Source organism: Pleurodeles waltl, chromosome 5, assembly GCF_031143425.1.
Source record: "Pleurodeles waltl isolate 20211129_DDA chromosome 5, aPleWal1.hap1.20221129, whole genome shotgun sequence".
Classification (NCBI taxonomy): Eukaryota; Metazoa; Chordata; class Amphibia; order Caudata; family Salamandridae; genus Pleurodeles; species Pleurodeles waltl.
Window position 1 is genome coordinate 115,920,999 of NC_090444.1, and position 16,330 is coordinate 115,937,328.

General features: G+C 39.1%; 1 protein-coding gene across 3 annotated transcripts in view; it reads right to left on the minus strand.

Annotated features, from left to right (window-relative positions):
- Positions 1-16,330, minus strand: part of CENPO (centromere protein O) — a 91,942-nt gene that overhangs the window by 75,135 nt on the left and 477 nt on the right. For 2 of the 3 annotated variants that reach the window (XM_069233759.1, XM_069233757.1), the window contains exons 2-4: positions 13,538-13,619; positions 8,672-8,841; positions 6,075-6,213 (exon numbers count right to left, since the gene is read on the minus strand). In XM_069233759.1, coding sequence (XP_069089860.1) covers positions 6,075-6,213; positions 8,672-8,841; positions 13,538-13,568 — 340 coding nt within the window. In that variant the 5' untranslated portion in view covers positions 13,569-13,619. Of the gene's footprint in view, positions 1-6,074; positions 6,214-8,671; positions 8,842-13,537; positions 13,620-16,225; positions 16,328-16,330 lie in introns of all 3 variants that reach the window. The other variant, XM_069233758.1, reaches the window with a different exon arrangement.

The following is a 16,330-nucleotide window of genomic DNA, read 5'->3' on the forward strand; positions in this document are numbered from 1 at the left end:
TTGCATGGAATAGGGTCATGTAGAAAGAGAACTCAGGAGGCCCATTTTTGAGAAAATAATCAGTTCTAAACATAAGGACAACAATACATACAAGAAAAAGAAGGAGGTCTTTGGATCTAACACTGTTAAAAAGGGCCTAAATGACAGGGAGCCATTGGGAGAATGATTTGTAATGACATACAAGGGGATCAGCAAATATGCATCCAGGGCAACCTTTTTTTCTATTTGTTTTTCTTCTGTGTAATTTTATAAGTTCTCTTTATTCCTTATCTTTATATTTTCTGTCGGTTTTGCTATTCAGTTTGTCATTTCAATATATGTTTCATCTCGAGGGGGTTAGTCTTCTTCTCAACCTGTGATTCGATCTCAACTGTCCTCTATCTACTTTGCCCATGGGGGCATTCTATCATGGCTATCAACTTTGAGGTTTTTATAATTATATTTCATACCTCATTTTGCAGACAGGTCCTTGCCGTAGATTATTTTTTACTTGGAACTCTTCCTCTTCCCCTCCCCTCTTGACTGTTCTTCCTGGTGGACGATTGCTTACTGCTTCACACTAGGAGCCTGATATACTCAAAAGAGCAATGTTACCTCTTAGTATACGTTAAATTTCAATTGTTTCCTTTGTGTATACTGCCCATCAGTACTAATTGTGAACAATTTTTTAATAGTATTTTTATTTTTGCTTTCTTTCATGTTTTATGGTTGATGATTATGGCTCCGCCCTTGTACATCTGGTAAGATGGTAATATACGGATGAGGTGCATTTTTTGTTGCGAAACCCCGTTTGGGGTGACGAATGGGTAAAACTTAGAACATTTGGTCCTGTAAAGGACTGTGCATTTTTTGAAAATTGGGGCCTTTCTCTCTTTCTTCATTTTAGAATATAGCCCGTATGTCTAGTAAGGCCACCGGTAAAGTCCGGATCCACTGAGAGGTGAAAGCTTATGCGTTTCTCCTATCAGGTCCCTTCAGGCACTGGGATCGCACGTGGTTTATTTTAATTGGCTCCAGTTAATTCGTGGGATGGACCTGTGTGCAAATAGAGGACGGCGTTCCTGACAAAGGTTTGGCATTTTGTTTTTGTGACTTGCAGCTGCAGGTTGCTTTTGAAGCCGTTTTGAATTCTGTAGAGATAAAAATAAGTATTTTATCAAGCTTCCACAAATCTTCCTAAGTAAGCAGGTCGCTTTTCAGCATCCCAGGGTGGTATCAATCTACACTGGATTATTCTTTGCCTTTTAGTCTGTGAACTACTTTATTGGAGAGTGAGGCATCACTTTTGTTGGATTCTACGATATTTTCTTGCAAGCAGCCATATGGGGATATCTGTAGCGTTTAAAGCATAGATGAGGTTGGAGTATCTAGGTAACCCCCTATATGTTAAGACTACCTTCTATCATTATTGATGATGCTTTAAACATTCTCACCCCCCTGTATTTTATTTTATTTGTTCCTTTGTACTTGGTTTTCAATACCCCCTACTGGATGCCTTATTGGGGCCTGGATACCAATCTCTTGGGCCCTTCTATAAGCACCCTACAGGTGTTACATATGACATGCATATTTATTTTCAGTGGTGTCATTTTTTTCCAGCTAGAGACACTAATAAGCACAATAGAGGTGATGGGGTATAGTAGCATGGTTCAAACTGGTGATGGTTCACAATAGGCAATCCTTTAGTGTTGTTGCATGAACACGACTGATAGTGAGTCCTATTTTGGTGACTATAATATTTTGTTGTGAATGGGTTGCACATTGTGGTGATGGGTTTTGAGAGAATGGGAACGGTGAGTATGCGTAGTCTTAGGTGTCTAGAGTCACTAGGTCTTGTACTTCGAGGTATTTACAGGTACTCGGAGACATTTTTGTGATTGCGTGCTCTGTATTTTTAGTGAATTGTTAAGGGTTGACCCTCTCCTGTTCCTCTGGTTTTAATATTTGCTTGTTTCATCTGCAAGTGCCCTGAAGAACGTGTGTGGTCGGCAGACCACCTTACACCAAAACCCCTGTGCTTCAACTGTACAGACACCTAGCGAAACCAATCTATATGTGTTTATGGGATATGTTTATGTACTATGATGGATATAGAACACTTAGACAAAGTGATTATAGATAGGAACAGACGCCCTACCCTTTACAATAATGTGCATCTGATGTATCCACATTGTAATTGTCATATGTAGTGTTACACTAAATTTCGTCAATCGAATAAGGGCTGTACAAAGTTGGTTCTATATGGATTTATTGTTGGTTGTGTCCAAGTTTGATAGGTGAGGTTTGAGTGGTATGCAAGTAAAGTGTGTGTGTATTTTCTTTTGTTGGGAGAGTTTAGCAGTCAACCTATATAAATATATAGTTTTAGTATAATTATTTAGTAAACATTAATATATATTTTGAAATTGATATAAAAAAAGGAAATGAGAGATAACTTATTATTGAAAGTTGTTTTTGCTATGTTTAATGTGTGACTATTTATAGAGCACATTGTTGGAGGTAGGTGTTTTTCTGTTTTTTTTGTTTCACTTTCCCTGTAACACTCCAATGTAAGTTCTTAGGTTTTGAGAAACCCTGTAATGGCTAGATAGATCTACCAGCCCCCCTACTGGATTGTCATCTACACCACAGGCCGATACAGATACCATCTCCATGTCTGGGATTCAGGGGGCTAATCCCTATAATCGTGTCAGGAAGAAAGGTACACCTCCTATGCTCTCAGCACAGACATAGGCTTAGGTAGGAACCTCTAGTACATCTTGAACCACATACATCATGGTTGGATTGTTTATCTTATTTACCATGTTTCTAATGCTGATTACCTTGCTGTGTTTCATCTGCCTAATTATCGCAGCTCACTCTTTAAATGCCAGATTGCAATTGTTTTAACAAATGTATTGAAAACATGTTTCACATCTTGTTTCGCCATGGCATGCATGAGTAACAACAAGAAAGGGGTAAGATCTGTTTCCACTGCTTCCCTGGGGAGTCAGAGTGTCATATTCAGGTTGCCATAATCATCTTTTACCCAAGAGTGTATGGAGGTTTACGTGAGGTACTGCGAGCAAGAGAGCAGTTAGACCAGCAGTTACTAACTGTATGGATAGACTCATTCTCTCACACTTTGTTGTTTTGCCGTACTAAACAAACAGTCCTATTGCCAAAGTAGAAACTGCATAACAGCCTTGAAATCAGCCACAGACACTACTCACTAATCGTTAAAATGAACGGGCCTGGAGAGTGCAGCTCTACATGCAAAAAGACAGAAGAGTCTCAAGAGTGCTGTCCCTAACTCAGGTGCACCATTAATGGAATCTGAAGATGAGGAAAAGATGATGGAACAGCCTGAAGTACATTAAGAGAAATGGTGCTGAGACACCATGTAGCATAGCTGTCTGACAGTGAATGGGGTTGTTTTGACTGGTGGAAAAGGGGGCCTTCAGAACTGAGGGTCCAATGTAAGACACGGTATGAGAGGAGGGTGACCCCTGCCTCGAGCAAACACTCCACAAAAGTTTGAGCTGCACACCTCATTGTATACAACGACTACATAGTAGTAACTTCTGTTACCTTAATGCAACATATAAACATACAAAAAGGGACAAAAAAAAAGGTCTCCCAGTTATAAAAGTAGTAAGGTTTCTTTTCACTTTTCATTTTTTAAATGTATTGATCTACAACAGTACAGGGTCCATGCTCAAAAGGCAGAACTAATTGTATGAACCACATGAAATAACTCTCCTAAAATTGTAGTAACGACTTTGATTTGTTTCCTTTACATGTGTACTCAATGGGGAAGATGGCTCTGTATTAAACATGAATTATAGAATTTTGAAAAAAGTTTCAAAATTGTTAGATTCATTTGAAGCATTTAGTATCACTAAATACAACAACTGTGTGGTGCTAATTGTAGCCAGATTAAATGCTCAGGAATGCAAGCAACTGAGCTGCTATGGTTTCTTGCAAGATATTTTAGATGTGGCAGCATTGGTTTAGGTCAGCAAACAATTCTCCAGCAGTGCGGCATTGTTACTGATTAATATTTTGTGTGTGCCTATGCATTAGGATGGTTGTCCTCGGTTTTATTTAAAAATATTACAAATTCTCTGCATCATGGTATCTCAGGTATAGCCTCCATCATCTTCCTGCCATCTGGTTTGCCTTACATCAGATGGAGGACGTTTATGAAGTTGGGTATGGGGCAGATATCAGAACTATTATTTCAAGGAAACTGGTCAGGTTTTGTACGGAGGACTGTGTGTTTACCACTGAAAGAAGATTGCATCTACTGATTTGCAGTCACATTAACAGGAGCCGTGGAATAATCTATGAACTTGCACTAATTATACTTGTCTTTTAATGCTACTATTGATAGTTCATTAGTTGTCACTGGATTTAAATTACAAGAATGTTATGGCTGTTATACCTTTTTTAGAATGTTTCAATGTATCCAATTTTTTAATGTGTATTAGGTGACAGTGTAATTTTATTGCAAATGGTTGAACATATAATTTTCTACACAGTGAACAAGGACTGCTTCCAATATGCGAATGGGTTACCACCACTTTTAAAATGGTGGTAAAGTATTACTGTTTTGCAACCGGAATTCAGCCGCAAAACAGTAATACATACCATACCGATTATGTATTTGAAGTGATGCCCAAAACACACCCCTTCTAAATGCCGAAATGAAAATGCAAATTGCAATTTGGTAACATAATTGCATTTTGTACATCTGAAAAAGCATTTTTCTAGTCGCAAATGGCTTGATTCGCAGAATCAGGCTGTTTGTGACCAGAAAAATGGCTTGTACATCTGGCCCTATATTCCTTATTATTTACTTTATTTAGGGTCTTCGCAAGAAAATAAACGTGCAATCAACAGGTAGCTTCCAGTTGCCTCTGGGGAACATGCAGTACAGGACTGCATGTATGTGAAAGAATAGAGAAGGTCAGGGAGAAATTTTTAATCTGGTCCAGTGCACAGCCTCCCAAAGTTAAGTATAAATAAATTTTAATCTCTTGTCTCCAGCTTCTCACTTCTTCTCGTAGGTCTGAATCCACCCCTACATACAACGGCACCTCTTCACAAAAGATCTCTTGCAAAGAGCCCCCCTGAGGGGCCCGTCGGACATTGCAGCGCCAGCCTAACAAGGAGCAGACCCTATGAAGAAGCATGACACCCACTGGGTCTGTGAGAGCTCTGTCTTCTACTTTTAAGAGTGCCCTTCTGACCTGCGGTTCTTCAGTGGAACAGTGCACCTTATTTATACAGGATTGCATGTAAACATAAAAGAAGCTGCATTTCACAGTACTAAGAAATACTGAAAGAGACTGGTTTTGAGTTTTCCTAATGAGCTTTTGCTGACAAACAGGTGGCCTAATGCAGGAGGAGCTAACTATGGAGAAGCTGATTGGTCAGTCAACGAGGGGTATCATACTCATTAATAAACTTTACTATGGGAATACACTTTGACCCAAACCAATGTTGTATTGTTTCAGTCTCCATGTGTGCTGTATTTAGTGATGAATATCAGGATTCAATTCTTGTTTTTTTTCAGTAATTTAGAATTCTCCTTTTATCAAGCTATTCGAGGAGAGTCTAGTTTTTCCCTTTTTTTATTTAAATGGGAAGAATGCTTGTACTTTCTTACCCCTAATTTCAACTATCATCTTACAATTTTTCACCTAAACGTTAGCTGTTCCTATTCCCTAGTGTAATCTCATATGTAACCTGTTTCACTCACCCTAATATTTATCCTACCATATGTTTTTTTTTCTAATGTGTCATCCTTGCTTTTATCTTATGTTGTCTTGTCCCCAAAGGTTTACCCTACCCTCACTCACAACCCAACTTCTTTCCTAAATTTGAGTGCAATCTTTAAACTGAAAGTGGCCAGTATGCTTCATAATATTTTCACTTCAATGCTTTTACTCTCCAATTTTTTATCCTGAGATTTTTTTATTGAGTGGCGTGTTGCCTGAAAGAAAAGATGTCACTGTCACTTCAGGTCTGTAGCAGACACAGTAATAATGTTACACAATAAATTAGAGCTGTACCAAAGGATTTCTAACCTGTGAGGTGAAAGCTCTCCAGCATGCTCTTCATTTTCGCCACTTTTAACTGTAAAGCAACTTGGTCTCTCTTTTGTGCTAGCTGAATGGGTTCGATAGCAAGGTTACTTGCTTCTTCCTGCGTAAATTGTGCAAATTGCTGCAATGTTTATAAAAATTAAAAAAAATGCATTATCGCACCTGAAAAGTGTTTGCAAAATATACATGTAATGAAAATTCACACACTATGACAAAATGTATGAAACGGTTCTGGAATTATATCGGATCTAGAAAAGCAAAACTTGGCAAGATAAAATAGCTGAAATTAAATTTAGTATTGTAATGTACAGACCCAAACCTGCAAATTGATTTTGTTCCTGTGGGCTTTTGGTCGCTGTAATAGCCTACTGAGTACCTTTTGGACTAACCCCAGTAAAGCCCCTACAAGTCACCAAACAATCTCTGCCTGCTTATTACTTGTTAGAATACCAGAACGCTTGTAAGCGAGATGTGAAGGTGGGGACATATTCAACCTTATTTGCTCTTCCAAGACAGGCCTATATAACCTAGAACTATATGGCACAACACTCATCTCAGGTCTAACTCAACAATCACAGTGATGGATTGAGTTGGGTGACAAAGTGGCACTCTTCAGATTCCAGGTGTCTTGAAAAAAAAAAAAAAATAATAATTCTAAGGAACGTTAAGTAACATTTATGGGAAGGAGTCATTTCGGTCCTAAACATTTCGAAGCAGTACATAGTTTAGACTTCCAAAGATACTTCCTTAGCTCTGGTGCCATATGTCCCAGTGACTTTATGTGACTGTTTATCCAGAAATGTGCAACAGGAAGCAGTGTAGAAACATCTCACTGGTAAGAGATATTTCTATGATTCAGGCCCCAAGAAGAACCACTATAGGGGGGACAAACAGTGGAAAAGCTCCTGGATTCACCAAAGGTTAAAAAAAATATGTTTCTAGCAGCAAGTCATAATTTACATGTTTTTCACAACTGAAGTATTGTAAAGCTTTTCTAGGAATATGGTCTTTGTTCTTGAAGTCAAGCATGGGCCTTTGGTTATGCTTGTATGACAATCATCCAGTACTGGGAGGCTGTACTTTCTCAAGCTCAGTGCAACATTAGGAACTCTAAATTTCATCCATCTTACAATGCACTTCGAATTTATCAATGCTCAATTATCATTTCAAGGCCTATCTCTGAGGACTACATATGAGAAGGTCAATGCTTAGCAATGTATTAGGTGAGATATGCCCTGGCGTCTTACAGCACACAATGCATGACCAAAGTTTCATAGAGGAGACAGGATGGAGTATGAAGTGCACTAGTTCATTCCTGCACTGTGCTAAGAACAGACAAACAAACAATGGGAACTTCAGGAATAGAAACCCCAAGGGTGTTCACAAATCAGACAAGCTAACATCTACCTCACAATCATTGGACTAGATTAATCCCAACCATGGGTCAACAAAAATGAAATGATTCCAAGGTAGGGGAACAGATGATCTTTGAGTCAGAAGCACTTCAGCTGACTGCATGTTTCATTCAGATCAGATGTGATCCACCAGAAAAGAAAGTGATGAACATAAATGTCTGAATTTAATATTAAAGATCATCCATTCTGAGCACATTTCAGGCATTATGTTCATGAATGTGCCAATCATAGGAAATCAATTTAGGCCTGACTCATAAGGGAGAGCCCATTTGGAACTGCTAGGTCACGTTCCCTCTGAATACCTACATAAAGAATCCAACACCTGTTGCACCTTGTTGGGCAGCATCAGTGAGATGAAGCTTAGGCCCAGTGCACAAAGTGATGAATAGGTCAGAAAAAGATTGTCCCACTCTCTCCTGGATATCAGCAAAAAGTGCTAGCCACCCAGACCCAACAACCCATGGCAAATGGCACATTTTTAATTCTGCAGCCACCAATTGTTTCAAAGCACAATTTAGATATTTGTCTCATCCTAGATTAGGAAGTGGACACATGCAGAAAGCAAGAGAATCCTTAAAGGACAGTCCATTCACAAATACAAATGGATTATCTTAGCTTATAATTCTCACTCTAGCCTTGAAAAAAGAAAATGGGCAGATTGAACCCATAGGAGATCTATATGTAGCATGTAGAAAGATGTGTGAGTGTTTGCGAGGCCGACTAACACCATTATCCTTTTGAGGTCAAATACAACTGGGAAGACAGAGTTTCCTGCTACATCCGTCTGATAGGGACAAAATAAACATTAGGTTTTCTAGCCTACATAAGGACAAGGGACTGTGGAGGGGATAGGAGAGAAGGGCACTCTGCCCAGACAGCAGAACAAAGGATCAAAGTGTCCACATCCCTTCATCAAACAAAACCACTTAGATGGGTCTATTAGTTAAATCTCTCTAAGGTCAATCTGTACCTCTCAGGTTTGAATCTCAGCATAACCATCTTAGACCTGCATACTTTAGGAGTTAATAAAAAATTAGCTTGATTCAGTGTAAGTTACTACAGCACCTTTTGAAAATCATTGCTAATAAAGAAACAAGAAAAAATAATGCTGTTGCTTTTAAGTGTGATTTATTCATTAAAACACATTAAAAAGGACAATCTTACCGAGACTTCACCCAATTTCAGTTTGTCCTGGAGCTCATCTCTTTGTTTTCTGAGCTTTAGGATTGTTGCCCTCATTTCTGCAAGAGACCGTTGCTGTGCCTTCTTTTCCTCTTGTTTCACTGCCAGTTTATGGGCCATGGCCTCCAATTGCTCCAGATGAGCTAGCACACCTTTTACCAAACAAATAAATATTAACTGATATAGTTCATGTGGTTACCATACAACCAGTTGGTTACCTAAAAACATCATTAAAATGCATTCAAACCTCTTTTCAGTCATTAAAAAATCTATGATAAAGATCAGGCTAACCTTTTCCTCAAAGAGATGAACTGAGTGATATTTAATCACACAAAGTTGATACAAATGCCTGCCCACCTAAAATGAATAAAGATGCAGGTACCTTAACAACAATGTCTCTCTTGCCAACAAAGCCCAATCGGGACTATACGATTCCTTTACACAAATAGGAGAGAGAAGCAAAGTAGGATCTGATTGCACAATAACTAATTCTCAAAGCCAAAGATTAACATAACCTGTGCCTCACAGGAAAACAACAATTACCATCTTGGATACAAGACCCTATCCACCAGGTCGAAGAGTGTTTTTTGTTATTAAATCCAGCAATGTTAAGCATACTGTATTGGAAACAAAGACTTGTGACTTGCAATTCAAAGAAGAAGAAAAGCCCCTTGTCTGGGTTCATCAGTTATATCTCTCAACAGTGAGAAACAAAAATATAATCATAACTTTAATCCATTTATGGATCAAATCTTTTTCATGTTAACACGCACTCTTGCCTACATCGGAGGGCAGCTGATGAGCCACAGCTCTTATTAAAAAAAATAAAAATAAACCTTCTACCATGAAATACATTCAACTACCAATTTCCCCTGCGCCCCTACCCATGTCCATCTAACCAGATGTATTGTTTATTATATATATGCATGGGTGACTGATGCTATGCACTTCTGGGTCAATTCCTGTTGTTCACTAGTTGGCTTGGTCTGTTGCTACCACCATCCAGCTTGGAACGATCCCAGGAAATGATTTTCTGTATTTTTATATCGAGGACATGTACACTTTCTGAATTTGATTGCTAAATAACCTATGTATGATGCCCAGGGTTTGAGTTCTAGAACCATGATTCGTTTTTCCATATTCAAGATATCCCGCAATCTACACAACAACTCTCTAAAGTCTTGGACTCTCACCTTGCAGGGGCGGCTTCTCCACTATGGTGGAGGAGCGTCACCCCTCTGCCAGCAGCAGGAGCTGCAAACCTATAAAAATAAAACAATACTAAACAATTGTTTTATTTTTAAAGTGCCGGGGCTATGGGGGTGATGAGCACTGAGGGGAGTGCACACAGCACTCCCCTCAGTGCCTTTGTACGTTTGGCCAGCTGTCTTGGGCCGGCCAAACATACATGCACGCAAGGGCTCTCTCCAACCAGGCACTGTGTTGCCAGGTTGGAGAGAGCAAGCCCAGGCACCCAGTCTGCATTGGAGCCAGGGCGCTCCAGCCAATTGTAACGCTGCTTGGAGCAGCGCCATGATTGGCCGCAGGGCAGGCTGGGTGCCTGGAATGCGGCAGAGATCGGCAGTGAGGTTCAGGTACTTTTTTTATTTACTTTTTATTTTTGTTTTATTCCCCCGCCCTGCCAGTTTTCCCAGTCACCAGCCGCAACTGTCACCTTGCCTCACAAAGCAGGTATGTAACAGCTGAACACAGAACAAATGTTACTTGCTCATCCTTGTGTGAGTGCAGAGGTTAAGTGTGTCTGTTTGCGGGACCTAGGAGTAGATCTAAGCCTGGAACCTAGGAATGGGCATGTAAAGAACATATTGTCAGTCGAGTTCAGTACCTCTTCCCAAAATGTATGACTTTCTGGGTCAGCCCTAAGAGTCAGATTCGGCACATCAATACCAACATTTGTCTGATGTCCTGTGGTCCCATTTATGTAGCTTTACTGGTGTACAATACCAGTAAATTCATTGTTTTTGCCACTCTCTCTTTCCCAGTGGTGTGCCTAACCAAGACGAATTCTATTAAAGACTTCCTCCAATAAAATCTCAGTGAGTTTTCTAACTAAGTCTATTTCTAACCTTCTCTGTTATGGAAATGTCCTGTCTGTGTTATGTGCTAGGTGTAGGCCATATAATTCTAAAAAGAAATTATTAGCCCCATTTTTAGGAGGAGCCATTTTCAAATTTATGGTGGGGTGAGTTACCTGGGGTCTAATAGACTGACGTAACAACTGGTGCCTAATATATCTGATAATAATGTTATCTCACCTGCTCCTGTGTGCCATATTTATTTTTAATAGTTTCAAAAGTGTTAATGCCTCTCTCCTGAAACAGTTCTACCATCTTAACACCGTTCTCTCTCCTCCTAGCCTCAAATGCACCATCTTCCAGTGCTGATGTAAAATTGGAGTTGCTTGTTATCAATATAAATGTTAACAAGGATGGGGGACAAACCCAATCTTGCAGATATTTTGCCTCAGAACTCCACTGTGGCCCCAGTGACAGTACATTAACTGTATGGATATTTCTAACCATCGAGGCTTCCAAATATGAATTTCTGCAACAGTTTGGTCAGTAAACCACCACTACTTTTCAGATTCTGATCTTTTCTATTCTACCACGTATCATAACTATGCCGCCTAGTTGTGTCTCATTAAGCTTGCCAATCCTAGCCCATTCATACATGCTGGCACTATTAACACAGGTCTTCCAATACATTTTTCCAGTCCATATAAGCTTATCTCTTAGGCCGTTTAAGTTCTTTACTAGGTGAGTTGGGAACCGGAGTGTTAGTCTGAAATAGACAAAGTATTTTACGACACATTTTATTGGTTTCAATTATGTCAAACCATTAAAAGGCCTCATTGTACCAAGACTGCAAATCATAAGACTATAAAGTATGAGTGGTCTATGGACAGAAGGAATCATTTGTTCAACAGTTGTCGTAATTTGGATCCCTAACTCTGTTGGTGACTCAGTTGCCCACTGGAAAGGAAACCCTCATTTTCACTGACTGTTCTAATGATCATAGCATGGGATTTCTGTAGGTTAACTCTAAACCCTAGACTGCCTCGTACTCATCCAATTCCTACACTAAGATGGAAATAAAGCGCTTGGGTCTGACGCAGAAATCAACAAATCAGCAGCAACACTATCAATTCAAAGTCATCCTTTCCCATCTGTATCCCTCAGATGTTTATACATATCTAGGTCCTTCTAACGTAAGATTCCAATAAGGGTTAAAAAGCATCCCTACCTAATCCCGCATAGCATCTTAAACAGAGGTGATGATCCGGTGCATATTTATAAAGTAGCTTTGAAATGTCTAAACCCACTCACCGCCCATTTTAGAAACTTGGGCTGGAAACCAAAGACTTGAAGAGTTCTCCACCGAACTCTCTACTTGACCCGAGCAAATGCCTTTTCAGCATTTAGCACGTTTATAAGCAAGCATTTCTTTGTTCAGTGATTAATTTCAATGATGTGCAAAATGTCCTATGTGTTATCTCAGGCAGCTTATCCAAGGGGCGAATCTATCAGTCCAAGAAGGTGAGGGCTTATGCTGGGTACCGGTATCCTGTTAAACAACTTTGCATCTACATTAAGCACAGAAATAAGAATATATAAACCAAACTCAAGGTGGTATTTATCCATGTTTTGTGATGACTGATCACAGCCTCCAATATCATACTAGTAATTACTCCTGGCTCTAGAAAAGAGATAAGCAGCCTAGTTAAGATAGGAGCAAAAACCTTACAAAAGAATGTATAGAACATTGGTCTTAAGCAATCCAATCTCTTGATTTATTCACTTTTAGTCTGGAAATGCCTGCTATTACTTCCTCCATCCAAATCCTTTCAACCGCTCTGCTTGTCCTAGTAAAAGTTTATGTATGCCAAGAAATCCCAAAATAGTCATATGGCCTACAGTTAAGTATTTTTGTGTAAGTCACTTCAACCATAGACACCAATCCTTTTTCAGTAAGTGTGCATAAGGAAATGTCTTTCAAGTCATGTAGCATGTTCACCACAGCCAGAAGTTTTGCTGAAGTGTTCTGAGAAAGTGGATTATTAGTTACAGTGGATGGTAGTCCACAAAAAGAAATAATGTCACTACTCTTGTTCGGTATATTAAATGCTTCAGTAATTTAAATGTGAGCTCAACCCTTGATTGCCACTTTTTCTAGTACAGGGCCACACAATTGCGGACTGATTTGCTCAATCACGCAACTACTTTCTTCTTGGTTCAGAATTTCAGAAAAACAACAATACTTTAAACTTGATCTTGATTGACCAGTCTTTGAGGCGACAAAGAATGGAATCAGCATAAAGAATACTGCTACCGATTACTGGGGAAATGTCACCAACACACAGGGAAACAGAGAATAGACTGGCTTTTATCAAATGCAGTATCAGAACACAGCTCCACTTGTACACTACATTACGTCAACTATTTTTCAATAGGTATTTTGGTATTCCTTAAATGGCTCTTCATGAGCTGTTTCTTAATTTATTTTATTCTACGGTCCTTAAGGCAGTAGGTACTGTTTACATTACAATATAGTCCTTGAATATGGTAGAAACATTTTTTGTTACTGTGATGTTACCCTACTTTTAAAGGGAAAGGCTACAACAGTATTAGATTTTGGGGGGCAATGTTTTTGTGTTTTAATGTACTGAATGCCAGATCTGCAAAAGAAAAATGAAGGAGAACACACCAACAATTTATTTCGATGTAAATTCCCTGAAACAACTACCTCTCTCTCAAGGCTTGAAAGAAAACACAAACTCAGTGATCAAACAGAAAACAATTACAGTACATATTGTATGCATCAACTTACCATCTCTTAGATGAGTTGCTGCCTGATCCATTCTCACTACTCATGTACAGGTCCAAAAGTGTGTCAATGGGGCACCTCTTTCCTAAAAAGGCAGTTAAAGTCCTTATTAATGATGCCAAAAAGAAAGTATTGTAACCACAATAAAATCACACACAAACAACATATGCAAGATAAATTAAAATAATAAAAGTAGAAAAATAAAATATGCTGCCACCTTACCACGGAAAGCATATGCTTGTAATAACAAAATTCAATTTAAAATGTAGCATCAGGTGGTTGCCTTGCAATGGTACCCTACATGGTGTTTCGTTACTTTCAAGGTCCAGCATGGCTACCACATGCAGGCCCAATGTGCTGGCCGTCTTGGAATGGTATAACACTGAACCTATGAGCAATACCATTCTATGATGGTGGTCCGATCCAGAGGCTGTGACAATCTGCAGTTGAAAATAAGAGTAAGCAAGAAGCCGGATAGCAATGTCTGAAGAGCTTTAATATACTCTAGAAATAAAACGATGATAAAGAAAAAAAAGATACAAATTGAAAATTAAAGGCTTGGCCCACCAGTCAGGGCACAGAGGTGATCCTTTTCAGGTGGATGTATACGTGGAACTCATAGAGCAACAGAGTCATTGCTTGAAGTATCTGACCTATCTCCCCATTTTGAATGTTCTTCATGGACACAATCAGCTTGCTTCAGCCATTGGGTCTACTGCCCTGTGAATTACTACATTTTTCTAATCTGATTTCTCTCCTCTCCTTTTTATTTCCAAAATGTATGTATTGTATTTTTAGTTATATTTACCAGATCCTGACAGACAGGTAAGCCTGTCAGACCTTCCAAGGAGTTTCAAGCACAAATTATTACTGTGCAAACCGTCTACCACTTTGGGTTTGTCAAAGGGGACTGAAATCCTTCCTTACAAAGGTGATCTGTGAGATTTCATGTAACAAAATAAATGTCTGCAGCTAACATGGTACAATAACAATCAGCTCTTAAAGGCTTATTGGCTATAACCAGAGCCACTGGAATTATGCAATTTTGCTTCAGTTCTTCGCCTCTGTGTCAGAGGTCATAATTCTGACTCCATTACTGCTCATTATCAGGCCCTGCAATTTGCAGTCTGAAGATAATGTAAAATAAACACACCCTTCCCTTAACTTTAAAGAGAAAATGTGACCCTATGCTTATTCAAAAATGAACTTTATGCTATGACCTACTCTGAAGGTGTCTGTGAGCTACTCTGAAGGTGTCTGTGAGCTACTGGTAAATCACGATCAACATGGCAAAAAAGAACAGACACCATAAATATCTAATTCTCTAGATAATAATGTTCAACAGCATTGCAGTACCTTTTGTGGGACCGCAAAGGGCAAGCTCCATCCTTCACAGAGTGAATTTGGGCGGGGCCACAGTCCCCCTTTGTAGTTCTCCTGAAAGCAGATCACATATGGTCTGGTGGCAGCCATGCTGCCAAGTCAGAGCTAGAAAGGGGGCATACAACATCACATCCCAATATCAACAATACCCATTCTAACGGCAAGCATGGGCAAGATAAGTATGGATAAGTACAAACATTAGGTTTTTTTTTTTTTTTTTATGGGGGAGCAATGCTGGCAAGGCTAAAATAGGGAGGGATTTTACAGGGAAGCTAAACAGCAGCTTTGATGTAGACATAGATATGGACATGTCTGGGGATTTAAAATCCAATCTGAGTCTGTGTTGTGTGTAGGTGGCTTTGTGCTTATGGAACATGAGATCATTTTTTTCCACACTGTAGTTCACACAAACTCGGCTTCCTATGTATGCCAGAAATGGCAAATAATCTTGGTTGAAAAAGCAAGGTATTGACATAATCAATGTGGGTTTATTATGCTCAGTCAACAAGGGTTACCGGACAGGAAGGTGAATTGAAATAATGAGAGATCGCGAACTCAAATACAGCGATAACCTTTGTGCACAGAGGTTTCTGGATGATGTAAGCTAGTTGAATGATACTCCTGAAGGTGGAAGCGAGGTTCTACGTTAGTTAGAAAACACTTGGTGCAAAAGAATAAGGATCGTCACATTTATTTAAAATACAAACACAATATTTTTAGAAAAAAAAAAGAAACAAGGAAGTTGCTACGTTTTTGACTTCTTAAATTGGACCTGGCTGTTCTCTGTATTTAACATAATAATTCCGCTCGGTTGTGCGAATCTGCACAGTTTAAGGAGACCTTTGACATGGAAAAATATGTCTTGCGTGTTTCTGAATGAAACGTGATGATCAAACAATACAATACATAGCAGTACGATTGCCCCGGTAGACAAAAACGAAAAGCTCTACAGAATAATAGTAACATATAAATTACGAGGAAATGCAAGATGGGAACATAGTGAGTAACTGGAACGTAGGTAAATAATCAGAACTTGGTAAGACCAACACTAGAATATCAGATGCTATTATTGAGGGGCAGATAGAAATATAGGTTGCTGGGTTTAAAAAAAAAGGTAACATTTGACGAAAATTCCTTGTCTTTAATCACATGGTATTTGTTTGCCTAAGTAATTACGTCAAAGAAAAGAACCACAGAATGAATGCCTAAATTGTAGAAATTCAGCTTTCTGAGTCCAGCTCTGTCTCAACTGTACTCCCAAGTGTTCTAATATTTAGATGTTTTAATCCCACTACTCTTTAATTTTACCGTTGTTTCGAGGCCAGTCTTAGACACTCAAGCTGCAAGAAGGTGGTTTCCTTTAAAAATTAATACGATTTTCTATCTCGCTTATCAAGTCGTGAAGCGTCACTG